The following is a 27,682-nucleotide window of genomic DNA, read 5'->3' on the forward strand; positions in this document are numbered from 1 at the left end:
CATAATTTCTTTAACAGTTAAGGATTCTGAAATATTTTGTGGCTCAAGTATGTTGAAAAGGAGCAGGCTCAGGGCATTAGACTATTCTACATGAGAACCGTCCCAATGTATCAGCTAGTTATGACAGCCGCGCCCCACCCGTCCTCATCGCACCCTAAATAAATGCCTTTTCAAAATCTGCCTCGCTGAAAAGCAAAGCCCTGTGAAGCGCTACCGCTGTTCTGGGGCCAACAGCTTTTACTCACGCCCACCTGAAACATTCAAAACGCGACTCGGATCCCCCATCTCACACTGTCATTGTACTGGTTTTTGTGCGCATTTACCTCGAAATTTAGGCAAGAACTCCTTAATTTCTGTGATAATTTCAGATTTTGACCTCGGCGTTACGGAGAGGCCCTGCCGCGGGAAGGCCCCTGCCCGGCTCCCCGGCCCCAGCTGCGCGACGGCTCCGGTTCCCCTGCACGCCCGCCGCCGCCGAGCCCCCGCGCGGCGCCAGCACCCCGCCCGCCCGGCCGCGCCGCCGCCCCCGCCCCCGCGCCCGCCAGGGGCCCCGCGCGGGGGGCGGCGGGGCGGGGCGGCGCAGCGCGGGGCACTGTGGGGCAGAGGAAGCGGGGGGAGGCTGTGCGAGCGAGGTGCATGCCGGGATCGGGGCGGGCGGCGCTCGGAGGCCCAACGCGGGGCAGTCGCTTGCTCGGTGTCTCGGGGTGTCGGCGGCGACCGGTGGGCTCGGGCCGGCGGCGGAGGAGGCTCCTGCCCGGCGGGGATGGCGGACGCGGCGTCCTCCCCCGTGGGGAAGCGGCTCCTGCTGTTGCTGGCGGCGGGGCCGGGCGAGGGCGAGGCGGTGGGGCCGGAGCCGGGGCCTGCGCTGCCCTCCCGGGCCTGGCGGAGCGGCACGGTGCGGGCCATGAGTGGAGCCGTGCCCCAGGACCTGGCGGTGAGGCCCTGGCGGCGGGGGGCTGGGGCGGCGGGGGGCGGCGGGCGGGGACGCCGCGGGTCGGGCCGCCCGCGTGGGCCGCGGCCTCCCGCTGCCGGCGCGGGCCGCTGCGGGGCCAGGGGTGCGGGGCGCCGCCTCCCCCGGGCGGGTCGCGGCGGCGCCGTGCTGGCGACCCGCGCCCTCCGCGCAGCACTGCCTGCCGCTCCCCGCCCGGCCTGCCGGTACGCGCTCGGGGCCTGCGGCGGCGGAGTGGCCCTGCGCGCTGGCGGGGCGCGGGGCTGCTCGGGGTGGAGAGGGTCCCGCAGCCCCAGGTGCGGTGGCTGGGAGTCACGGGCGAAACAAGCGTGCCCGGACGTCTGTGCTTTCTGATGCTGATCCGTCTGCGTGTAACTTCTAAGCGTTGTTTTTGTTGGGTTTTCTTGTTTGTTTCCCCCGCCTCCCCCACTCCCCCCGCGAAGGTATTAAGTATTCTCGATCATCCTTGTTCGAAGGTGTAATTTTGAGCAGATATTGTTTTATTCTGTCTTAGATTTTGATTTCAGCTGAAGGAGTGTATGCTTCGTGTAATGTGTGCGAACACTAGCGTTTGTTTGGTTTATTTCTAGAATAGCTCAGTGAGACCCTTGGGTGGAGGTCTTAAAAAGAGCTCTTAAAAGGTATCCATGCTGTTTTGCTTTGCACGTGTCAGTTCTGCAAGTATTTGCTGTAAGCGATGGTATGCTTCTGAGAACTGTGGCTAACTAATGTTAGGGGGAATGAGGCTCTGTGTCTGTGAATAATTTTCTTAGCTCTCTTTGCTGAGCTTTTTTTAAAATTTGTTGTTGCTAAGGTAAGTTCTTTGGGTTTCTTTGCAGAGGTCCAACTTTGAGAAGTTTCTGTGGCTTCCTACAGTGATGCTCCTTTCTTTGGGCTTGTTTTAGAGCTGCAGCTAGGCTATCAGTAGGAAGTTTGAGCTGGTTTTAGCTTTGCAAACCCAGGTGGCCTGGCAGCCTGTGTCTGTAGTTGAGAGCTGTAGTGATGCACTCTGGTTGCTCTCTTATTTGTTTAAGGAGAAGATAAAAAAAAAACATGGAGAAAGGGGATCTTCAAAAGGAAGATGGAGCAAGTGTTTAAGACTGAAATGTGAAAATGTATTGGGGCTAACTGAGACTGGTCTGGAGGGCTACTCTTGCAGTAGACTGAATGTGACCAGTGTATTGTCAGGTCTCTTGTATTATGGAATCATCCAGCCCAAATATGAGTATGATGTGGAGTGTTGCCTTTTTTTTTTTAAAATCTCTGTACAACAAAAGGTAGTCACTTGCCTCCTGGTTAGTCATTGCTGTCCAACCATGTGACACCTGTTAGACTACCCTAACAAAGTAATAATTAACTTCTGTGCTTGATAGTATGGGAAGAATAGGGTTTTTTGGTGTGTGAATTCATTACTTTCATTGAGCACTGCAGTTCTCACCCCAATTCATTTCATCAATAACCTTCCACTTAGCACAGTTTCAGTGATGCAGCTGTCTCTAAACAGTATATTCTCCAAATCTGTACAAGAACTCTTCAGTGTGAACTGTGTAAAATACTTGAGGCAGATTTTTTTGAGTTCTGTAATGTGGAATATTTAGTGTTGTCATGGAACCTTCCATGCATAATGAATACCGCTTTGACAACGATAATCATGTACCATCAGAAAAATAAGTCGTCTTTCTAAACTCATTCTGCCAGAAGAAGTGGCAAGTTGGCACCCAGCAGTTGACCACAGTTCAGGAAATACTCACCTAACGTAAAGTAATAATGCGGACTAGGTTTGAGAAAGACTAGAAGAAAATCTCTTCTATTCTTTGGGCTACTTAAGTCTGTGCTTTCTCGTGGTATTCTGTAAGGATGGTTTCACTTACTAGCCTGTAGTCTGATGTTGAGCTTTTGGAAACACAACACTGCAGTTGAACATCTATACCTTTCCAAGGCAGAAAACTCAGGAATAGACAAGAACTTAAAGCATTTCAGAAAGCAAAGCAGCTGAAATAGCTGCTTTTTTTTTTTTTTAAATACTGGAATTTCAGGAAACTTTTTTCTGGTGGGGTAAAGCCTCTGAAAAGGTTTTGCTTTTTTCCGCTGAATAAATTTGGTTGTAAAGAGTAGCTCTTAAATAATCTTACTTTGATAAAATATGGAATAATTTAATTATTGTTAGTCCACAAAAAGATATATATAATGGTCAGTCCTAGTTGTGCCATCTTCAGAACACCCAGAACAAATCCTGAGGAAAAACTGTGCTGCTATTAGAAAAGAGATTTGCCTCTTCTAACTGGAAGCGGGTCTTTACCTTTTTTCTCAAAATGTCTATTAGGACAGAATCACAAAAGAACTGTCAAGTTCTAGCTCAGTATTTTCCTAATGTTGTAAAAGGACATATTACATGTTAAAAGCAAAATAGCTCAATGTGTCATATGCAGGACAGTCCTGCTTATGCCTGTGTGGAAAACAAAAGTGCGAGATGACTATTTTAATGCATAGACAAGCTATTCAAATACTGTGTAAGTTAGGAGGCCTAGGACATAAGGTGTTTTGAGTAGGCCTGTTTTGGAATAATCCACATATGCTTCTTATGGTAGATGGTGGAGAGAGGGGTGGGTTTCCCCCATCCCTTTATGGATAGTAAGGTTATATCTTGCACAAGTTTTTTTTTGTCTGAGTTTTTACTCTATTTACTGCACTAATCTGCACATATAGTTGAATGTATTCTGAAGACATTTTCATTTGTACATGATACATAGATGATACAGCTTAACGAAAACATGTAGTAATCTAAAGTATCTTATTCGTAAGGGATTTCATGGAATATAGTTGATATTTAGAAATCATCTGAATTGTGGAATAAGCTTAATTTACTTTGCAAGTATCAGAACTGTTTGAGTTAACCATAAATACCAGGGTATTTCAACTAATCTTTCTAACAAGGTAAAACTTGGAAAAAACATTGTCCTGTCTGGAGGCTGTATGTAGTAGGTGAGGGATGCTGGAACCCTACAATACTGGATTTAGATTTATGTGCTCTCAAGCAGTTTTCAGATGCTACTTGAAAGTCATCTTGACAGTAGAGAAGCATGTGGGAAAATGCGCGTACACTGTTTGGAATCGGGTGTGTGGGGAGGTTCTTGCCAGCTGTGCGTATGTGTCTGCTGCGGGATTTCAGTTGTCTCTGATTGGGACTGAATGGGAAGTTTGTAGAGGCTTTCAAATGGCATTAGATATGGAAAGAGGAGTTTTCAGAAGGGGGTTGAAAGTGGGACTCCATGGAAGTGGTGTGAAGGTTTGCAACAAGCTGGGATTGTATAGTCTGGGATATCCAGATGGCTTTCTGTGCAACTGTACTCATCTTCATTTCCCTCTGTCCTGCAGAGGTAATCATACTCCTGCATCATTCTTCCTGTCAGCAAGATTCTTGCATGAGTTTGTGTATTGAAAGAGTATATGAGGGGAATGGACTACAGAAAGTGGTCTAGGCTTTGTCTCACTCGTGAAGTAATGTCTCCTATTGCTGCTGTTGAAGGCAGAATACCAGGCCAGGTGGATGTTGGTAACACCAGTAGGCACATCTTTAATGCTTCCTGTTGTAAAAGAGATGTTTAAGAACCAACAGGATGTTGAATGTTTTTTCAAATAAATTTTTACTTCAAAGCAAGTAAAATAGAGTTATTTGAAGCGGAGCTGACTGCAGAAGTAGAGGATGTACATTTTCTCCAGTTACTCTGTGATACTTTATGGATGGCCTAAGTCCAAAGTACTATGAAAGCTTGTTATGCCACGTTTTTTTTTTTTCTTCTGATAGCCTTTCTGCCTTCCCGTGTGTGAAAGATAGACATGCACACTGAAAATTTTGCATTCATAAGGTGAGCAATGTCTTCTATGGCTCCACTGATTACATTTCTCAGGGCTCAATAGGGGATTCTATAACCATTTATACTACTGAAATGCAAGAGGAAGAGATGATACAAGGAGGTGGAATACTTTTATATTTGTAGATTATGTAAGTATAAGTTTACGTGATTTATTTCACACATAAAAAAAATCTTGGCTTCTTTGGCAGTGTAACTGCAGTAGAGGAAGCTCAGTGTGACTTGCAAAAATCTCAAAAGGATCTTGGCATATCTGAAGTGGTTATCAAGTTATAGATGAGGAATGGGTGGAGAGTCAAGCTAATGAGCCTTTCCAGTCTTGTGCCATCTCTGGTGTCGGTGTGTCATGCTCACTGAATAGCAAGGGGCAGGACAGATGGTGGCTGTGGGTGGAATTGGGAGGACTGATCTTGGCAGCGGTGTTATCGGGGCTGGCAGTGGGACTGGGATGTGAAGGGCTGTTCCTCCAAAATAAAAGTTTTGGAGAAGTAACAGTAACAAAATTTGTGTGGCATGGTATAAGAGCGGCTTATTAGCCTGCGCGCCTTTGGTTAAACCCTTTGCAGACTTGTCCTTACACAACACTAATTCCATGTCTACTGGGGTACCTTCTCACACTGTCCACCTTATCACCCTGCTGTCTTCCATGTTTCTGTTAATCAAGGCACTCTAAGTTCCTGTCTGTCTTTTTTCCTCCTCTTTTCCTTATTTGAGGATGCTTGTTAGAATTTCTTGACACCTGGTAGCAATTGTACATGTGCAGGAGTTTCAGTTGAATTGCTTTATTCCTGGGGATTATGGAAATGCCCACTTTGAATGTTCGCTGTGCTTATGTGGTGTTTTTGCAGTATTTCTGGTATTTTAGGAAGTGTCACACTACTGAACATGTGCTATGCTGATCTGCAGTGTGCAGTAATTTCAATACATTTTAAACCTATTGGACTTCCACAAAATAAATATGTTTGAGGAAGTCTAGGCAGAAATCTGGAAGCTCTGCATGGAGAAGGTAAGCTTCTAAGACAGAGAAATGCTGCCTTTAATACAGCAGTCTTGAGTATTTTACATTTGTGTCAATGAAAGAGCAGCTGTACTGGGCAAGGTCAAAGGTCCACCTAGTCCCCTGGCCTATCCTGTCTTGCACTAGTCAGACGTGGGTGTCCCTACGCAGCTGTGGAAGTAATCGAAATTGTTAAGCCTTCCATGAATAGGCTGCCAGGTGGGAGTTTTCTGAAATGGTGCTTAGCTGTAAAATCACACACAGCATGACTGCTATGTATATACACGTCACTGAAGGGCTATAAGATAAGGTTTTGCCCGTCTGATAGTGGATGCTCACTGGCTTGTAAATACTGGATTGACTTTGGAGGGTCGGTCTCTTCTTCCTCCTGCATGGTGTTTGTTGCAGCAGAGTCAAAGATTTCAGAGTCCGTAGTTCTGACTTAGTGAACCATGATTACTTGACTTGGGAAAATTGCCGCTCAAACAGGCTTACTGCTTAAAATGTATATTCAAGGAATCTCCTACTAGAGTTCATCCATCTTCTTTGTTTAGTGGTAATTACATCTACAAGTTTTATTTATACTGATATAAGCGATACGAAAAATTTAGTGTTGTTGCATGTTAAATTCATAGGAGTATTCAGATCCAGCTTTTGCAGGTGAAAGCTGGAAAGCAACTGTGTACTGGCAAAGTCTGTCTGCAGGAATCCCTTGTAAGTGTTTGCATTTGCAGATGAAGCTGTTTGCCTTTGAAGTTGAATGTTCCAAAATCAGAAGAGATTTAGAGATTTCATGAAAATTATTTGCTTTGACCTTTTTGAATACTGTTTTGTAGTGTTGAAGTATAACAACAGAAACAAGGAAAAAAGGCTAGAAAAATAAAATATACTTTGGCAAGACGTTAGATTTTTCTTCCCCCCCCCCCCCCCCATCATTGTCAAAACACAGCATATTTTTCCTGTGGCAGCTTATTTTCTTGGGTGGACAGCATTGACATAGTAAGTACAGTGCTTGCTTTTTACCAAATAAAATGCCATAAGCTGGGAAAGGAGAAACCGTATGTTTTATGCTCCATTTGTTGAATATATATAGTCACTTCATTTAGCAGAATTCTTAGTTACGGCTACAGAAAGCAGTAGACTCGGTAAGAGCTGTGCAAATAGAGTAGAATGTAGCAAGTTGAATACTAGTCCATCTAATCATAGTTTAGGCCCCTCTCGACATGTTATTTTGATATGTTTTTCTCTAAGGCGACTGTATGTGTCACACTTCAAATATAAGTAAAGGACTGAATCATGCATTTGTAATGGCAGTGGTTCAGCACTGTAACTGGTGAGGTTTTTGAGCTACCAGTTGGCAGCTGGGAGTCTGTTTTGCCATTCAAATGCCTGCAGAAAGTCGGGTTTCTGTAATGTCCATATGAAGATCTTTTCTCAGTTTGCAGCGCAGATACTAGAAGTTTGAAAGGCTGCTTTTGTTTATGCTTCTAGGTGTGACTGCAGTGCACTGCCTGATGCAGGAATTCCTGTGGAATACTAGCAGTTGCACAGTTATTTCTGTCAGGTTTCCAGTGGAAGACTGATTGTTTTGTAGGAGGTGAAAACACACGGACTTGTGGATATGGAGCAACTTGTACTTGAAATGCAAGCGATTATGACAAAGTTGTTTGGGGTTTTTGTCTTAAGTTATTACTGTGTAATATCTCTCTGCTTTGATGGCAGTCTCTTTCCTAAACACTTTGGATGAAAAAGGTAGGATGGTTTTTAACTGAGCAACTGCTTCAAGAAATCTGTTTTGTAGTTTTAACTCCATACGGTACAAGGAATTTTTTTTTTTCTGTAGGAAAACAATCTTCTCTGTGTAGTACGTATATACTTATTCCCTGGGCAACTTGTGTGTGCTGAGTAGCTGTTTTCTTTTGGCTGGTGTTGTTCTGTGCTTCAGTGAATTCCTTGATTATTAATTAGACTGACCGTTCTTGTTTTCCTTCAAGGTCTGTCTTGTGATTGTTCGCATTTCTAAGATTTTTCCAGGCACATATTTTGACCTCTCTCTGTTGCCACTATGTGCCTGATGTTTTTACAGAGCTCTGACTTTTTTAACCAACTTCCTAGCTGATGGTGGCTTCAAAAATATTTCTATATAGCCACATCATGTTCTTGCAGAAACATTTGGAGAAAAGCCTTTCCAAGAAGACTTAGCCAATGTAATGAAAGTTTGTGTATCATGTTTGTGTTTGTTTGTTGAATAGCTTTTTAACACAGTCATAAAATACATTTGCTCATACAGTAACTTCTCCCGATAGTGTTAGTGCTCTCTAAGTAGTCTTAATGCTTCCAGTTTCAACTGCTGATTACAGAACCAAAACAACACTCGGTTTTACCTCCATATAGTTGTTGTTCTGAGGTCACTGTACTTGTGACTCCAGTTACTCGTGCAATATCTCATGCTTTCCTTGTGAAGCCACCAGTGTCTGCATCTAATAATTTGTGCTACCTCCTTTTGATTAGATGCTCTATTTTTATCAAGGCAGCCAACTCAATCAGTGCCAGACTTATTTTCTTCTGTAGTTTCTAAGTATGTTTTATTTTGAAATTGTTCTTACTACAAGCTTATCTGTAGTTGGAAAAAGATCTTAGCTTCTGTCGTCTTATCGATTAACTGGTCATGCTCTTCTGAGGTACTGCTGCTCGGTAGTGACTGCCATGTTGCCAGTACTCACTGTTGGGAGTCCATTTTTAGTACCTCACCTGCGCTAGATGCTCTCTTTGCAAAGGACAAAGATGGGGAGGTTTTCTTGTATAGTAAAGGGGGTTTTCTGCAGTTTTTGCATGCTTGGGAGACCTTTTGCCTTCTTTCTGAAATTCCTCTAAAAAGCCATGGTTTTGTTGATGTCCACCTTGTTCATTTTGACATCAGTAACTGTATTCAGAGATGAGTTTCATTTGTTAGAGTTGCTTAGGATGCTAAATGACATTGAGGTGGGTGTTTCTGGAGAGAGGCTGACAGTGTCTTAGACATTCTTCTAAAGAATAGCATAATTTTTTACTTAAGAAGAATAGCTTTGGTGTCTTATCTTCAGATTGTTGAGAATGTGGCATTAAGCTCCAGGCCAAAGCTTTTCTTTGAAGTTGGGTTTCTTTTAACTATAGTCATGTGGTGTATCATCTAATAACCTAAAATAAATTTTTACTTTATCCAGTTTAATCTATAAAACACAGTAAAAATGAGATGTACTACTACTTTATCACTAATATTTTTTCAAGGAAGATGCCAAACTTGGAAAGCAAAGGAAAAAGAGTGAGGCAAACCAGAATTAGCAATTGGAATAGGACATTTTTAGAGGCTGTGATTGTGAGAACTTCCAAAAGCTCCTCAGCTTCTTCTTGGGCCTGCATAAGGTACCACTAGAGTTGAGGCCAGGAATGTGTCTAAAGAATTTGGATACTTTTTATGCCAGCTTTATTAGTGACATTATTACCTCTCTGCTTCAATACTTGCCATTTTAAGGCTAATAGTTTTCATCCTGCTTTTACCATTCCCTTCACACTACTATAAATCCCAGCTTTCTTCATTTTCAGCTCAGTGCCGTTTAACACTTTGGATACTCTAGGTTAGATACAGTAAGAGAAAGCCCTTCATATCATATGTAAGCTATGTACTTAAAACATTCTCTAACTTTTAACTCCTTCCATTTATTGCTGTTCTTTTTTTTTTGCAGTCCCCTCCCCCAGCCCTCACCTGAAACTTATTCTAATATTTGGCAAACTGCTGGTATTGCCTTAATAGACTAATAGTTATCAAGTTCTTTCTCTTATTTTTAAATACAGGTGCTGTATTTACTCCTTGCCAATCATACAGGTACCAATTTTAAATTTTTTTTAAAAAAAGTCTTTCTATCAGACCTGCAATTCAAGGTGTTGCTTTTCCTTCAGAGTTCTGAGCTGGAGGTCCTCATTCTTTTCTTGCTGATAATTGGGTTGTAGAATACTTGGTATTAGGAACAGCCTCCTTGGATTTCTAGATTATTTGTTTTGCAAAATAGAAGATATCATCATCTCTACAGTCCAAATAGCTGCAGGAAGAAACAGTAATCAAAAAAGGTTGTCGAGCTATTATTTCACTGAAATCAGTTTTTTGTGATATTTTGACTGGTATGCTGGCAGACATCAGCTAAAGATTCATTTTAGAAGAAAGAGCAGCAAAAAGCACAGTGTTTGACAAAACATATACATGTTTCCAAAGCAAATTTATTCTGTGAAACTCACACTTTCCAATAGCTCAAGCATTTCAAGTTACTAAGAGCAGAGGAAATTCAGAACTGTAGATTTTAGTATAAATTAAGGAAAAAAGGTGTCACCTTTTAAGGATAGGCCTGGGGCGTGGTGAATGAGTTCTTAGTGTACAAAATGGGTGGGTGCTGCTTCAAAAGGCAGTCTGTCTCTGGCAAGGAGGTCTCCAATGGCAGGAAGTTTCTGTAGGAATGCAAACATTTTCTGAAATAAAGTTCCTCTTAACAAGCAAAGCATAGTGATTAACATATTTGGCTCTGATTTGGTATAAAATACACCACAATTACTGGATTCATTTCAGAGTGTGAGGGATGTTACATGAGGGGCTTGAGACATGGCCCGCATAAAGTGGTACTGTGGCCAGTGTGCATGGTGTGGAGTTTTGATTCAGTTGGCTTGATAGGCTCGTGTTGACCATGCAGCCACAGGGCTACAAGGTTAGATCCCAAATCTGACTTGGATAGCGTTTGTTATCCAAGAGGTACCTGGCACAGTCATTTTTCTTGTTTGGCGTGAACCAAAACTGTCCAAATCAGCTCGTATCTGGAAGCGTTCAGCTGCTTGACAGTTGTTGTGAGTCTTACCGGATAAAGTGGAAAAAAGCAGTGCAGCATGTGGGAGAGATAATAGTCTGGTACTTTATGTTCCTGCTCTTAATGTGTAAGACAAAACTTGTCGATGAAGACTTCAGTGGAAGTTTGGTCTGATGTTAAGTCAATAGAGTAGCTACCTACTATTAAAAAAAAAAAGTAATTACCCTTCCTCTCTCTTGTGCATGGTATTTCATTGGACCCTTAAGCAAACAGCATGAAGGAAGATTGCAGGAAATTAACAGTTCCTTGTGTGTGCTTAGTTTCCAGGCCACATGCTTCCTAAACATACACACCATGGAGTCAACTGGGTTGCTTGTTCAAGGGGAAACAATGGGACTGTGCAGTGACAGTGGTGAGGCAATGTCCTGGCAATTGGAGTAACAGCAAGCTGCTAGAGTGTGAATTGATATTCATCTAAGTTGGTCTAAGGGTTTTTGCCCATCTAAATTTCTAAAGCACATGAACTGCGTAAACTGACTACAAAGAACCTCCAGCATTTTTTCAAACCGCTGTTTTGAAAGTAACATCTTGAAGACACTTTGCATACAGAATTATAAATGCACGTGTTTGTTACTTGCTGTGTATCAGGAGAATAAAGCACTATGCTACTTGAAGACTTTTTCAGTTTTGAATTTTACACAACTACTTTGCTTTGACTAATGTTCCAGTTTGTATGGTGGCTCAATCTCACAGGGAGGGGGCAGAAGTATTGAGGCCACCCTCAAACTTTTGCATTTAGATTGTATTAAGTGGGGTCTTTGGAGTTCCAGGATCAATGTAACTCTGCTTGTACTTCACCTTGTGTTGTAAACAAAATTGTACTTCAGTTTTGAGTAGTGTCTTGTTAAAACTATGAGGTACATGGGTTGAGGCCAAACAGATTGCTGTCACGTTCATATCTCTGATAGTTAAGGTGTGGACTGTCTCTGTCACAGAGGCACTGACTGGGCTGATTGTACAGGGCTGTGAGTGTTGCTCGTTTTTGTTCAACAGGAGTGTGGTTAGTTGCAGCATGCTCTAAAATGACTGTGAACTGATGGTGGCACAGAGGGCCTATCTGAAGATAGGGCCTTTCTGAAGATGAGGCTTCTTCCCTTGCATTTTGTGGTTTCTGTGTAGTTTCCAGCACTGACTTTGAGCTATAATATTCACGTTACTCGACACTTTCCTCCATATGTGTGGTCAGTGTTAGGGTCCTTACTAAGGACTTACTGAGTGATGCTCAAGCTGGAAATGCTATAATACTGAAAGAAATGAGATGCTGGCATACTGACAGAGCGCTGTGGTAGATTCTGTTTGTTTTGGCACTTTGTCATTCATTCTTTCCTACCTACTTAACCTGACTCATCTAAATACGTACCTTTTTGAGTCACATAAAGAGGTACTAGAAGACCAGTATTTTCAGGAATGGTTTTCTGTACTGTTTTTGCTGAAATATGTTTTGTGGGGTGTGGTGGTTTGGGGGTTTGGTTTTGGTTTTTTCCTTCTTTTAAAGCGCTTATCAAACCAGGTCCTGCCTGGAACTGTGTGGGGTTTTAGAATAATTACAGAATTTAACTATGGCATTCGTGTTTTGCAGTTGCTCCTAATTCCCCCTATCATTCTGTTACTTATTAGTCTTGAAATGTTTCTTTCTCCTTTGTTAAATTAAAGTTAAAAAAAAAACCAAACCCAAAGCAAAACATGCTCACTTCCCCCACCCCCCCAAAAAAAAAAAAGGAGAAAAAACAGAAAGGGAAACATTATCATCACTGTAGTGTCAAATGAATGGAGTAAATATAGCATATCTGATAAATATGAGTTTACTTGGGTACTTTAAGATCTAAATTTTACTGTGGAGTTTGCTGTATGTTAATGTGGTGTCAGACCATTGTTCAGACTTCAGATGTAATAGTCATAATGCCAGCCAAGAGAGATTTAAATTCTAGGAAGCTCTTTTGATTCAGTAGTTGTTTGAAATGGCTGCACAATTAATTATTTCTGTATTGGCATCAACAACTTGCTTGTAGGACGCTGTTCTGGAACGCTCTTTCAATGTTGATTTGGTTATCTGTCATTGTGTCCTGTCACTTTTTACTCTTATTTGTGTAAGTGGTCATCTTTGAATAATAATGACATGTCCCCCCATCTCTCTCATTCCATCCTGTTGCATCAAACCACCATTAATTCTACCAGTGCCATTCCTGACATGTTTCTGTAGCCTCTTTTTTTCCATCTCCACTGTACAGAGGTCTTTACAGTGTCCCTACATAGTCTTTTCATTGGTTCTGTTCTTGCAATCTGCCATTCAAGAAAGTTTTCTTACCAAAGTATTTCTAGTTCAATCTTAATCCAAATATTGTCTCATCTTTATAGTGACAGGCCAGATAGGATTATTTATTCTTTTTGGCAGGCCTTTCATGAAGAAAGTGCTATTAATTCCCCTTTCAGTTGTCTTTTTTACTTACTAAAGCAACCTAGTTTAACCACTCCGAAGTTTGCTTTTCTAGACCTTTGATTGGTTTTGCTTTCTTTTGCTCTCTCCTGTCGTTCTGACCCAAACTCATCGTAAGTATTTTAGCAGAGGACTTACCGAGGATGAGTAGAGATAACTACTTCAGGTGTATTGTGCACTATACACCTGTTTATGTATGTGTCTATCCTTTTTTGAAACAGCATGAACGTATGTTTTGAAACAGATAGCTGAACATATACCACCTCATGATCTATTATAATCTGCCCACTTCCCCCCCCCCCCCCCCCCCCCCATAAAACTGATACCTGTCCTTTCGCTGGTAGTTTCTGCCTTCATTTAGCACCTCATGCTTATATTTGGGACTGTGTTGTGCTCTGATCTGAGGCAGTTTCTCAAGTTTGTCAAGATAACTGAATTCTGTCTTCAAGTGTGCTTGCCGAGCTTTCCAGCACGTGATTGCACAAGCGACAGGACGAGAGGAAATGGCCTCAGGCTGCGCCAGGGGAAGTTTAGGTTGGATATTAGGAAAAAATTCTTCACCGAAAGGGTTGTCAGGCATTGGCACAGGCTGCCCAGGGAGGTGGTGGAGTCTCCATCCCTGGAGGTATTTAAAAGATGGGTAGACGTGGTGCTTGAGGGTATGGTTTAGTGGTAGACTTGGCAGTGATAGGTTAGTGGTTGGACTCGATGATCTTAAGGGTCTTTTCCAACCTTAATGATTCCATGATTCTATTATCCTTCTGCTGAATTTTGCTATCCTGGTGTCAGTTACTATGTTCAATGTCTGCTCTCAAACAATTTCATTTTTGGAACTAGAACAGATTCCTATGAAGACCCTCAGTCAAATGCTACCATTTTATCACAGAATAGTTGATTTTTGTACTCAGTGTATAGGTGAAATATTATAGGGGAGTGTTACAAAGCCTGAAGTCAAGGTATAGACCTGGATTTCTCCACTTGGAAGACCTGGTGATCTTCAAGCAGAGAATGACAGGGTCTTTAAGTATTTAATCTGTATCTACCTGTGAATGTGTTTAACTTTTATATGGGAAAATTACTGTTCTTTCTTTGTAGCAATGGATAAACACAGCTTTTTCATATTTCTTTGGGAAGTCTTCAATAGCAAAGTGAGACAAAATTGTTTTGTGTCATATGTAACCGAAGATTATAAAAACTACATTTTGCAAAAAAGAAAGTGAATCACTCGCATCTGTTGAATACTCCAGATGCATTTGCTTCTCAGGATGCCATGCTTCATTGTGACTCTGTCCAACATCTTATAACAAAGAAATAGGCTACTAATTTCTGACTGGCAGCACTAAAAATGTATTTTGTGATGCCATCAGCTGACCAGAAAAAGTGTGGTAGGACAGTACGGTTGTCCTTGTTGTTTCATTTGGAAGTTTCTAAATAAGCTGCCAGCTTTGTCATTGGTAATATGTTTCTGGGTCATCGGTGCATCAAAACTAGGTGATATAGGACCAAATATCAAAGTCTGTTGAAATTCCCTTGAAGTACTCCTTTTCAGTGTTTGAGATCCATTAGGTTCACAGTTTTTGTGTGTTTAGCTTGCACTCTTGTAGGTATTTAATACAGTGTGATACTAATATCTTATAGAAGTTAAAAAGTGAGAAAAGTTTGATTATTCAACAAAACAATCATTTTATCAAATCAGATATGAGATAGACCTGTCATTTTAATAGTTTTGGTTTCATTTTCATGCTGTCTTCTCTATTTTGGCCAGCACTGCACTGAGGCTAGTAATCAGGTTAATTCCATGCCCTTTTTTATACCTGGCTCCTTAACTGTTGAAATTCTTGAAAGAAACACTTTTCTTTCCTAAGAAAATATTAAAAAGAAGTAAACTCTTTAAAAAAAAGTCTAAAGTACTTGAAGGCAGGTATTTTGTTAAGGTCTTGCAGGGAAAAAAAAAGTTACGGTTACCTGGAACCTGTTGGTTCATAAACATGTTCATCTTTATTGGAGATTAAGTACTGTTGTAGATTACTGTGTACATTAAGTGATGACTCAGGTGATAGCAATACTCATCTTCAGTTGCAAAACAAACACTTATGGTAAATATTTGTGGCCATTTATTATCAGCTTGCTATGCTGTAAGGTAAGGGCCCTAGTAGAGTTATGATTTCTCTAGCTCCCACTATGTTAATACTATTTTTGCCCTAGATCCTGTCAAAAGCATGTTTGATTTTTTTGCTTAATTATCGTTGTGTTATAAGCATAGGAAAGTGCCAAGGATATATAAAAACTATATTTTCTAATTTTAGTAACACATTTAGTGTCTTCACTAAATGTGTAGTGTTTTAGTATCAGCCTTGGAGCATAATTGTTATGTCTAATTGTGGTTTCTTTGTTATATGATAATATCTACTTTTTGTCTGGCTTGATACAAATTATTTCTGAGGAGGATTTTTCTCCTTAGGTGTTTTTATGTAACTTTCCTGACTTTGGAAATTGGCTGCAATAAAACACCTGGTATGTGTATATATATATATATATTTCAGATCGGGGGTTTGTTTTTTTTTTTGCCTTTGCTTGTAAGAAATAGTTTGAAGCATGATTACTGAACTGGAAGCTAAAAGTTTTCCAAGCATCAGTGTGTAAATCATCTTTGTCTCACAGAATGGATTCTGAAATAATACTTTGATTGCATTGGAAAACTATTAGAAAACCACTGTAGTTTAATTTTTTAAATCTCATTTAATGGTGATACTAGCTGCATGAGATCTCGGATGTGTTTCCCAAGTTGAAACCTCAGTATCTACCTTCCCTTCTTTCCTCTCCATATGTTGACAAGGTTGTTCCTTCTGCATCATCAGTAAGAGATCATGGACCAACTTGTTACCCAGTTTTACTTGGTAGTCTGCAACAGATTCCTACCAGTGCCTCCTTTCTAGGTATAAGTACTATTATTCCAATTTACAGATGGGGAAACTCAGCCAGTGAGACTAGATGGCTTGACCAAGGTCATGCAGGAAGCCTCTGATGAAGCAGGGAATTGAACCTGGGTCTCTGGCTACTGTCTAGCAACTGATGGACCATCCTTCCTTTCAAAACTAGGTAAAATTTAAGACCATTTTAAGGGATTTTTGAGCTTGGTTTTTCTTTGCCATCTGCTTTTTATAACATATAAAACACTAAAATGTGAAGATTTTGTTTTTCATAGATGGCATCTACATTAGAGCTTTGTGCAAATTCTAATGCAGTAAGCTGCAGTATTTTTTCTACTATAAATCATGTTTACAGCCTGTGTGTCATGTGATGAAAAAGACCAATATATATCTTACCCACACTATGGTCTTCCTATTGGTGCTGCTTTTATAGTGGAACTGATGTTGGAAAACTTTAGGGGAAATTCCACTTGAATCAGACTATAGTTCTCCGTAGTGTATTAAGGCCTGATTGTTAGGGTCGTAGCTAGACGAGAATGTGTCTTCTGGAAGAAAAATGCTTTGGGGCAGTCTTTGTATCTCAGATAAAGCGGAGTGACAGTACTGCCTTCTAGTGTCACTTTTTATTGGGACAGGCAAAAAAGGGAGAGGTGGGGGAGGACTACAGGTGTGTATGTACCCTCTGTTTTTTGTGGTGGGGGGAAAAACCCTGCTTTTGTAGATAAAAAAAAACCAAACCACAAACTGGCAAAACATGAAAATCTTTGATTTTCCAGTAGGTATTGCTTAGGGAACACGTTTTTCCCTGTAGGAGAACTTGGGAAATCCCGCAGGTGGATTTTTGTCAAAGAAGCACCTTTTTGTTTGGTTTTTTTTTTTTAAAACCATGATACAGACATATCTGCAGTAATTGTATATCTAGTTGCTGTCATCAATACCACTGTTCAAAAGCACTGCTATTAACAAAGCACCATGGCTGTTCTTATCAATGGCTTGTCTAAACTGATTGTGAACAGAGTTAGGAGAGTCGGCAGAAGATACTGTCGGTAGATGTGACCATGTGAATTGTAGGGCCATTGATATATCTAAGAGGTAATTTATTCTGAAGAGCCAGGGCTTTAGCATACAGATGTTTCCCTCTTGACTTAGAGCTACACAATTTTCAAATTAAGATGAAGAAAAACACAGGAAATTCTCAGTTATAATGCAGCTGCTTTGCTTAAGGCTTCTGGGTTTTTAACAAAGATAGAATATTTCTGTTTACCGCTTTAAATATCAAAAGGAAATATGTTTAACCACTTGCAAGTCTATCTCATCTGTCCTTGCTTTCCTTGCTTTAGGCATCTCTTTCTGGAATCCCTTAGTGTTTTTCTTCTAGAATCTAAGCATATTGGGCATCAGGTTATGAATATGCTGTAGTTATTTTCTGTAGTAATACAAAGTGGTATATGCACAAACACTTGGTGTGCTGTGCAAGTCAGCTTCTGTTTCTTGTGCACCCACTACACAAAGCGATTTCTGTTGCAGATTCTGGAAGCAGAAACTGAGAACAGCTGCCTATATCAAGGCTTTCATCATTTTTGTTGCTGTGTGATCTGTTGGAAACTACTGACAATACCGATATCATGTGTGGTGTTGCATGGATCTGGAATGGCTGCCCTCTCTATCTGTGTAGGAAAACACCCTGCTGGGCATTGTCTTAGAAGTAGTAACACCTTTTCTTAATGGTTGTAAGTCAAAGTTTGTCAAGACTCCATTGCTTATGTTGATTATACAAATATCAAAGTCATCACTATACAAGATAAAAAGATGGAAGAAAACTGAATGCTGGATGTAAAACATGTAAAACAAACTTGTCATGACTTCTGTGTTTTGCAGGGGAGAGAGATGATCTTAATATGATAATATTGTCTTTTCTCTCCTTTTGACCCTGTTAGTGGGTCTGGGGTTTTAGAAGGGAAAACTATAAGGTGGGTTTTCTGGGTTAAGTGATGGAACAGAATAGTTCAGTTGGAAGGGACCTACAGTGATCGTCTGGTCCAACACCTGACCACTGCAGGGCTGACCAAAAGGTAAAGCCTGTTATTAAAGCCATTGTCCAAATGCCCCTTAAACAGTGACAGGTGTGGGGCACTGACCACCTCTCTAGGAAGCCTGTTCCAGTGTTTGACCACCCTCTCAGGAAAGAAGTGCTTTCTAATGTCCAGCCTGAACAACCCCTGATGCAGCTTTGAGCCGTTCCCAGGTGTCCCGACCCTGGGTCCCAGGGAGAAGAAAGAGCTCAGCACCTCCCTCTGCACGTGCCCTCCTTGGCAAGCTGCAGAGGGCGATGAGGTCGCCCCTCAGCCTCCTTCTCTCCAAACTAGACAAACCCAGAGTCCTCTGCCATTCCTCCCAGGACAGGCCTTCCAGCCCTTCACCTGCTTTGTTGCCTTCCTCTGGCTGCAAGCGAGGACCTCCGCATCCTTCTCAAAAGGTGGGTCCCAGAAGGGCATGCAGTGCTCCGGGTGAGGCCGCACCAGTGCTAGGTGCAGCGGGATACTCCCTTCTCTGGGGTGGCTGGCTATGCTGTGTGTGGTGCTCCCCGGGATGCAGGTTGCCCTCTGGGCTGCCGGGGCACAGCGCTGGCTCCTGTGGAGCCTGCTGCTGACCAGCACCCCCAGATCCCATTCTGCAGGGCTGCTCTCCAGCCACTCCTCTCCCAGTTCATACTTGTGTCAGGCGTTATTCCTTCCCAGGGGCAGAATCCAGCATTTGTTCATGTTACATTTCATGCCACTGATGATTGCCTAGTGCTCCAATCTATCTAGATCCCTCTGCAAGGTTTCTTGTCCCTTAAGAGAGTCAGCAGCACCTCCCGGTTTGGTATCATCAACAAACTTGCTAATGGTGCATTAAACTCCTGCATCCAGATTGTTGATAAAAATAAACAGTGCTGGCCCTAGGATTGAGCCCTGAGGAGCACTGCTGATAACTGGTCACCAGCCAGATGTAGCCACTACAATCCTTTGAGCCCAGCTGTTCAGCCAGTTCTTCACCCAGCGCACTGTGAACCCGCTTATCTCGCAGTTGGACAACTTGTCCAGAAGGATGCTGTGAGGGACAGTATCTAAAGCCTTATTAAAATCCAGAAAAACTACATCCACTGCATTCCTTAGTGGATGAAAGTGCCTGATCTTGTTGAAGGGCATAAATTAGTTAAACAGGACTTTCCCTTTGTGAACCCATGTTGACTGTGCCTGATGATTGCATTGTCCTCTAAATGTCTTTCGATAGCACCTGTGCAGTTATTCTCAATTTTTCCAGGTACTGTTGTTAGACTAACAGGTCTGTAGTTCCCTGGGTCTTCCCTCATGCCCTTCTTGTAAATTGGAGTAACATTGGCTAGCTCCCAGTCAGTGGGGACCTCTCCAGACTCCCAAGACCTTTGGTAGATGACTGGGAGTGTCCTGCTTTAACATCTGCTAGGATGTTACAGATGGCATTGCTAGTGCTTTGTATATGATGGGTATGCAGTATTTGTCAGAATATTTAGTGAGCCTCTTAAATGTGGAACACCCATCTTGAAGTTCATCACAGGCTATTTCTTGTAGTATTTTTCCTTTTGCTTTTTTTTTTTATTCTAAGACCAGGGAGTAATGTGTTAAATTTGCACCTAAAAGTACAGCTGTTTCACTTCCTCAATTTATAATGATTCGTAGAAATGTGAGGTGGCTTACAGGTTAAGACTGGAAGAAATATTTTTAGAGTCTTACTTCATGTGTGTCAGAAGGTAAACTGGCTTTTTAAAGTATCTGACTTGTTTAACCTAACAGGTATCCTTATTTATTTGGGACAGAGTGGTAAGCTGCACTTCATTGCTTGTTTGGATTTGCCTGCCTTTAGTGATCCTTGCCATCTAGTTTAAGGGGACGTGGTAGTGAGAGGTCCTGTCTGTGTAGGTACTTGTAAAATCTCCCATCCTTTTCATGAAATTTTTAAATATCTTGTGAAAAGGCGTATATTCCAAAGTCAGTATTATTCTAATAGTTCTTCTCAACAACCTTTTTTATATAACCTTTATGAGAATTATAACAAGATGATTACCTCACTAACAGTGTACATATAAACAATCCTATTTTGTTATTCTTACATGATAATCTTGTCTTTATGACGCATTCTACTGGCAAAGTACCACAAATATAATAATAAGAAAGGTACAGGCTCACTGAAACTGAAAAGGTGTTCAGTCCAATTTTCACTATACTGCTGGTTTGTTGAATTGAAGGAAGGATATCTTGAAAGGTCTAGTCGTCTTTCTCTGCAGGGCAGCTTAAGCAGTAATGGAGTTCAAGCATTCATCAAGTGAGTTGCTTCATATCCTCTCCCTTTCCCCTTGGAGTTTGAGCTTTTGAGTCTGGGGGGAGGTGCAGGGAAGAAGAATGTATGAGTGGTCTCCAATACCTCCTTTTAATAAGGATTACTGGTAAAGCAGAGAGCTGTCTGTCTCTGGTTAGTGCCCTGTTACCCACAGTGATCTCTTAATTATTATAAAACTCTGTTTTGACTGTCCAGCTTAAGGTGTTTCGTAACCGATTGGGAATTTCTTGCTGTTCATCTAACGTATTTGATTATATTTGTGTATATAAGTTCTGTTGATGAAAGATTGGAAGGTGACTGTTTTAACATTTAATACCCCTAGTTGTTAGGATGTGAAATGAGACTTGTAACCCGCATTCCTGTTCTTAGCATTCTTGCCATGTAGTTTCTTATGGCTTTAACGTTTGTCCTTTGTGATGGGGGGAAAAAAAGAGGATGATATCTCAGAATAGTGATTTAAAATTGTAGTGCAGTTTATATTGTCACACTTGTAAGGAAAAGAAAAATCTAGTGAGTAGATCTTTCTGGATAATCTCATGCCATCCAAAATATTTGCATTTGGTTCCCGGGGCTTAATAGTATACAAGGCAACATAAACCTTCTCATCTAGAGTGGATTTCATAAACACAGGCTTTCCTGGCTGAAGGATTTAATTATCTGAATTAAACATAGTTTAATTCACATAGTTAACCATAATGATTCAGGCTGTCTGTTGAAGTGCCAAGTAAAAGAGTCTAAATTCTTTAAAAAATCCCTGCATGAAAGAGGCTTACATTGGTCATCTGTTGTATTTTGAGATGAACAATTTTCACACCTTTAATTTTGTATGGGGAAATGCAGCATTCAGTGCCAGTGGTGTGTGTTTGGGGGTAAATAATTTTTCATCACTTAGTAGTTGCTGTGAATTTGATTCCCATTTCTTTTGTAATGTTTGATGGCTATGTAGATCTGATGTTCTCAGTGTTTTCATTACAATGCTTACCCTGATTTTTCTGACTAAAGCTGCTGTCTCCTTATCCGTAGGGATTGTAGGAATCTACTTTTTTCTATTTGGTGTCTGAAAAGAGCTGAAATGCCTTCTAAATTTTTTTTTTTTTAATCAGATCTTTGTGGAATTCGATGGCTGTAACTGGAAGCAACATGCCTGGGTGAAAGTCCATGCTGAAGAAGTTATAGTGTTGTTGCTGGAAGGATCATTGGTTTGGGCACCTCGAAATGATCCAGCTATGCTTCAGGGGACTCGAGTCTCACTGGCACAGTGGCCTGCACTGGTGAGTATTTGGCCAAAAGCTCTAATACCCTCAGAGGTTTGCATCAACGCTACTGTGAAACACAAGGCGTGGATATCATACAGGGCATCATTATGCAGGTACCAAAAATTGCTTGGGATGGATTTTTTTAAATGGTACATGGAAGAGCAGTAAAGTGGGAGTGATAGTGCCTTTGGAAAGGCATGTGAGAGGCAGTACGCTTCCAGTTCCTGCCGCAGAAACTCAAAGCTGTTACCTCACATAAATGAGGTATTGTTTACCAGTGGGTCTCTGAAGAAATATGGTACATATCTGAAAATATTTTTCCATATTTTAGAACTTTGAGTGTCTTAGCCTTTTCTGAATTGTGAGAATAAGCCTCTTGGTCTTACTCTCTGGAGCTCTGTATGGTAAAGGTTGCTGCATTATTTTAGTAGATATTCCTGAAGGCACTTTGGGGAAGAGAACAGAGTGTGGGCTGTGCCTGACCTGTAAGCCATAAGTTGGGCACTCCTGATCCAAACTCAAAATTTTATTTCAGTGCTATTGTTAGCATTAGCTAACATGACATGCAAAATTTTCTTCTGTTTCTTGAAGTGGTTGTCCTTATTGCTGTTTACATGGCGGTTACATGTCACGACACTCGAGAGCAAAGCCAGTGTGTTTTAGCTAGTATATCTGAATATACCCATTCTGCGAACATCCTGATGAGTAGCATATAGTGAAGAGCATTACTTACATCCTTCTTTCTTCTCTTAGTGGCTTCTGAGGAGGAAAGGTCATTATACGTGAGAACCCTACTGTCTAATTTTTATTACTTTGTCCTCCTTTTGTTTCTTTTCTCTTCCTGCAGTGCTTGGACTGCCTGGTATCCTACTCTCTGCTTTTTAATACTACATTTTGTGCATGGCCACATTGAAATGTTTTTTTCTAGTCAAAGACTTTGTGCCTTGGTAGAATGTGAATTTAGTGTTTTAAATTGACACATGGGCTCAAAGCAACAAGTTCAGCACTGCATCTTTCTCTGAGGGTTCCTTTATTGGAGTTGTCTTAAGGCAGAAGAAAACATGGCCTTTAGAGCAGAGATTCTGTAAATAGTTTCTCCCATAGGTGGAGTTTTCCTTTCAATGAATTTCCAACTTGTCTCCAAGAGTGAACTCCAGTTTAATTTCATCTGGGAAACTGTTTATACAGGATCAGTTTCTTCCAGATGATTCGCAGTTATCTTGCTATCTGAGTGATTTGGGGGTGCTACTGTAGTCCTCACACTGATTTTGTAATGAGTTGTGTCAGAACCTGTTAGAAGACTGTTACAAGCAAATATGGGTCCCACTAAGATCTGAGAGTGTTTCTGCTATAACTCAAGCCGTATCTGTAGACTTGCTGAAAAAATGTTTACATCCCCTGTACTCTGGACAGCCATGTGAGCACTCAAGCTTTCGCTAAGTACTAGAGTCCTATGCAAGTAACTGCATGGGTCATCCTCAGGGTTGTCAGGCCCCTGTGCTGGGAGATGGAGATAGTATGCAGAATGAAGTCCCAGTTGTTGAAGAGGTGGCAGTCACTGACCTGCTCCTTCACCTGGATGTTCACAAGTCCATGGCGCCAGATGGGATCCACACGAGGATACTGAGGGAGCTGGCAGAGGAGCTCACCGAGCCACTCTCCATCATTTATCAGCAGTCCTGGTCAACCAGGGAGGTCCCAGATCACTGGAAACTAGCGAATGTGATGCCCCTCTACAAGAAGGGTCGGAAGGAGGATCCAGGGAGCTACAGGCCTGTCAGCCTGACCTCGGTGCTGGGAAAGGTCATGGAGCAGATCATCTTGATTGCCATTACGCAGCACATGCGGGACAACCAGGGGATCGGGCTCAGCCAGCATGGGTTTATGAAAGGGAGGTCCTGCCTCACTAACCTGGTCTCCTTCTATGATAAGGTGACCTTAGTGGATGAGGGGAAGGCTGCGGACGTTGTCTCCTTGGACTTTAGTAAGGCCTTTGACACTGTCTCCCACAGCATTCTCCTGGAGCAGCTGGGTGCTGACGGCTTGGACAAGTGCACTCTGCTCTGGGTTAAACACTGGCTGGGTGGCCGAGCCCAGAGAGCGGTGGTGAATGGAGTCACATCCAGTTGGCGGCCAGTCACGAGTGGTGTTCCCCAGGGCTCAGTGTTGGGGCCAGTCCTGTTCAATATCTTCACTGATGATCTGGATGAGGGGATTGAGGGCAACCTCAGTAAGTTTGCAGATGACACCAAGCTGGGTGGAATTATCAATCTGCTGGAGGGCAGGAAGGCCCTACAGAGAGGGACCTGGACAGGCTGGATTGTCAGGCCGGAGCCAACGGTATGAGATTCAACAAGGCTAAATGCCAGGTCCTGCACTTGGGTCACGCCAACCCCAGGCCATGTACAGGCTTGGGGCTGAGTGGCTGGAAAGTGCCCGGCGGAGAAGGCCCTGGGGGTGCTGGCTGACAGCCGGCTGGGCATGAGCCAGCAGTGCCGAGGTGGCCAAGGAGGCCACCAGCCCCCGGGCTTGTGTCAGCACTGGTGTGGCCAGCAGGAGCCGGGCAGGGATTGGGCCCCTGTGCTCGGCACTGGGGAGGCCCCACCTCGAATACTGGGCTCAGTTTTGGGCCCCTCACTACCAGAAGGACATCGAGGCACTGGAGCATGTCCAGAGAAGGGCAGCGAAGTTGGTGAAGGGTCTAGAGAACAAGTCTTATGAGGAGCGGCTGAGGGAGCTGTGGTTGTTTAGCCTGGAGAAGAGGAGGCTGAGGGGAGACCTTATCGCTCTCTAAAGCTATCTGAAAGGAGGTTGTAGCGAGGCGAGGGTCGGTCTCTTCTCCCTAGTAACAAGTGATAGGATGAGAGGAAATGGCCTCAAGCTACGCCAGGGGAAGTTTAGGTTGGATATTAGGAAAAAATTCTTCACCGAAAGGGTTGTCAGGCATTGGCACAGGCTGCCCAGGGAGGTGGTGGAGTCTCCATCCCTGGAGGTATTTAAAAGATGGGTAGACGTGGTGCTTGAGGGTATGGTTTAGTGGTAGACTTGGCAGTGATAGGTTAGTGGTTGGACTCGATGATCTTAAGGGTCTTTTCCAACCTTGACGATTCTATGATTCTATGAATACAGACTGGAGTTAGCCAAAGCACCAGAGTATATATGTGCAATGTGGACAATTCTGGGATGCCAACTACTTAGCTTTACAAAGTGGATGGCTTTTTGGGGGGTTTTGGTGTGGTTTTTTTGACATGTATCACTTATGAATGTTTATTCATCCTTCATTGTCTCTTTTGTAGTCCAGTTCACTTCTAAGAAATAGTTTTACATAAACCGAGAAAATAAAATTTTTATTCATACTGTTACATACAGGAGAATGGAGTGTGAACAACCTTGAGCTGTTAAGGGAAAAATGTCATGAATACTTGTGTTAAAATCATGTAAGTGTGAGCGTGAGACAGGTAACACTTCTCAAAGACTCCAGTGGTTGGCAACTTCCTCTTCCATCAGCAAGTTACGTTAGAAGGTTATCATTCTGATTCTCTCAGGTATTTTTAGCCATTTTTTGCCTGCAGCTTGAATATCAGTAGTACACCTGTTACGAACTTCAGTTTTGCACAAAACAGTAGCAAAAAAATCTCCCCTTTATTAATAAGCCTAAAAATTACTTAGACCTGACTTCTATATGGGAATAAGAATGCTCCTTTCAGGAGGCTGTACCCGAACTACATAGCGTGGTTTGAATCATTAACCAAAGCACTTTTTTTGGTGGGTTGGGTTTTTTTTTTTTAACCTGACCATCTGTCCTGGTTTTGGTGGGCATAGAGTTAATTTTTTTCCCTAGTAGCTGGTATAGTGCTGTGCTTTGGATTTAGCGTGAGAATGGTGTTGATAACATGCTGATGTTTTAGTTGTTGCTAAGTAGTGCTTATGCTAGTCAAGGATTTTTCGGTTTCTCATGCTCTACTGACTGAGAAAGCTGGCAATGAACAAGAAACTGGGAGCTGACCCAAACTGGCCAAAGGGATATTCCATAACATATGATGTCATGCTCAGCATATAAACTGGGGGAGTTGGCAGGGGGGTGGACTGCTGCTTGGGAACTGCCTGGGCATCGGTGGGCAAGTGGTGAGCAATTGCATTATGCATCACTTTTATTATTATTTTAATTATTATTCCTTTCCTGTCCTATTAAACTGTCTTTACCTCAACTCATGATTTTTACTTTTTTTTTCTTCCCCCCATCCCACTGGGTGGGGAGTGAGCGAGCAGGCTGTGTGGTGTTCAGCGGCCTCCCACATTAAAACACAAACATCCTTTTGGTGCTCAATGTGGGGCTTGAAGGGTTCGAGATAATGACAGATCTGACCAGAGCGTGTTAAAATTTGTTATAAGCCTTCATTATATTACTTTAATAATTGCCGGTCACAATATTCATTCATTTGCTCTTGGAGCTGTTGTGCTTGTTCTCAAAGTTGTGTAATGTAATACCTTGCCATATGCCCTCCTCTTGGTGCTGTTTATGACCTCTGGGAGTTGGATTGAAGTTATTGCTTTTCTGTACTGTGTAATGCTGGTTTATGATACTGTAAAATTATTAGTCATGAGATTGTACTGAACACTGCTGTCATCCCCATACTTTGGGAGCCACCTCTTGGAAATTATTAGTAATTACACTTTTTACCTCTTCTCCTTGGAGAACCAGTCTATGGGGGAGACGGGGGGAGGACATGCTTTCGTCTGCTCCTTCACCTTCCCTTTCTCCTTCAGGCTAGTTACACCAGCTCCTGAGAATTCTGAATATCCTTGGGATGTCCAAACCAGCGTGATCCTATTGCTATGTCTCTTGAATATGGCTCAGGCCTTCTTCAGGGTTAAACATCTATTTAAGAATACCATCCAAATATTTACCCCCATGACGAGCAGTGCAGCTATTCCAACCCCAGCAACAGGCACTGTGGCTGAACCAGAGAACCAGTTTGTGCTGGTATCAGTAGCCCCGATACACAAGAAGAAATACACAAGAAAATCGCCTCGTTTATAAGGGATGAGGATGAACCAGGGCCATCACAAAAACAGGAGCAGGAAGAGGCAGAACCCGTAAATGAGGTGATAACCACCCGATCTGTATCCCTGAGTGATATGCAAAAGGATTTCAGCCATCATCCAGGTGAGCGCATTGTCACCTGGGGATAACGGGACTAGTAGCCAGGAATTAAAGGGCAGGGAAGTCAAGCAGCTGGGATCCCTTTCTAGGGAAGGGGGCATTGACAAAGCAGTTGGAAAAGGGGCACAAGTCCTCAGCTTCTGGAGGCGACTCTTGTCAGGCATGAAGGAAAGGTATGTCTTCAAGGAAGATGTTATATGTCAGCCAGGCAAGTGGACCACCATGGAGAGAGGTATCCAGTACCTGAGGGAATTAGCTGTGCTGGAGGTGATTTATGATGATGTGGACAACAAGCAGTTATCCAAAGACCCAGATGAAGTCAAGTGCACGCAACCCATGTGGCAGAAGTTTGTATGGAGCACACCATTTTCGTGTGCCAACTCACTGGCAGTAATGACCTGGAAAGACGGAGAGGGACCAACGGTGGATGAATTGGCTGGCCAACTCCAGCAATACAAAGAAAGTCTCCTCTTTTCCCTACAGGCCTGCATCACAGCTGTGGAAAGACTGTCCAAAAAACTATCCCGGGAATTCCATCAACTCAAAGAGGATATGTCCTTCTATCCACCTGTATGAACTGGTATTGCAGCCATTAGGAGTAAGCATTCTGCTACTCAAGAGAAAGAATATAGTAGATACAGGGTGGCCCACGGTGTGTGGTTTTACCTACGTGACCATGGAGAGGACATGAGGAAGTGGGATGGAAAAATATACCTCAACCCTAGAGGCCCAAGTTTGTGAGTTGTCAGGAAAAACAGTCACAAAAGGGGGTTCTCCCAGGAAAGTTGCTGCTCCAGGTTCCAGTGGGCAGTTCCCCAGACAGAGTAGAACAGCT

The 27,682-nt window shown here is 42.5% G+C and overlaps 1 protein-coding gene across 3 annotated transcripts in view; it reads left to right on the forward strand.

Moving 5' to 3' along the window:
• The first annotated feature begins 613 nt into the window (after positions 1-613).
• The window catches only part of KDM3B (lysine demethylase 3B), a 75,331-nt gene continuing 48,262 nt past the window's right edge, over positions 614-27,682 (forward strand). The window contains exons 1-2 of one of the 3 annotated variants that reach the window (XM_075103068.1): positions 614-934; positions 21,531-21,698. In XM_075103068.1, the coding sequence (XP_074959169.1) occupies positions 764-934; positions 21,531-21,698 (339 nt within the window). In that variant the 5' untranslated portion in view covers positions 614-763. Of the gene's footprint in view, positions 935-21,530; positions 21,699-26,450; positions 26,851-27,682 lie in introns of those variants that run through there. The other 2 variants (XR_012662197.1, XM_075103069.1) reach the window with 2 other exon arrangements.

This window comes from Phalacrocorax aristotelis, chromosome 8, assembly GCF_949628215.1.
Source record: "Phalacrocorax aristotelis chromosome 8, bGulAri2.1, whole genome shotgun sequence".
Taxonomy (NCBI): Eukaryota; Metazoa; Chordata; class Aves; order Suliformes; family Phalacrocoracidae; genus Phalacrocorax; species Phalacrocorax aristotelis.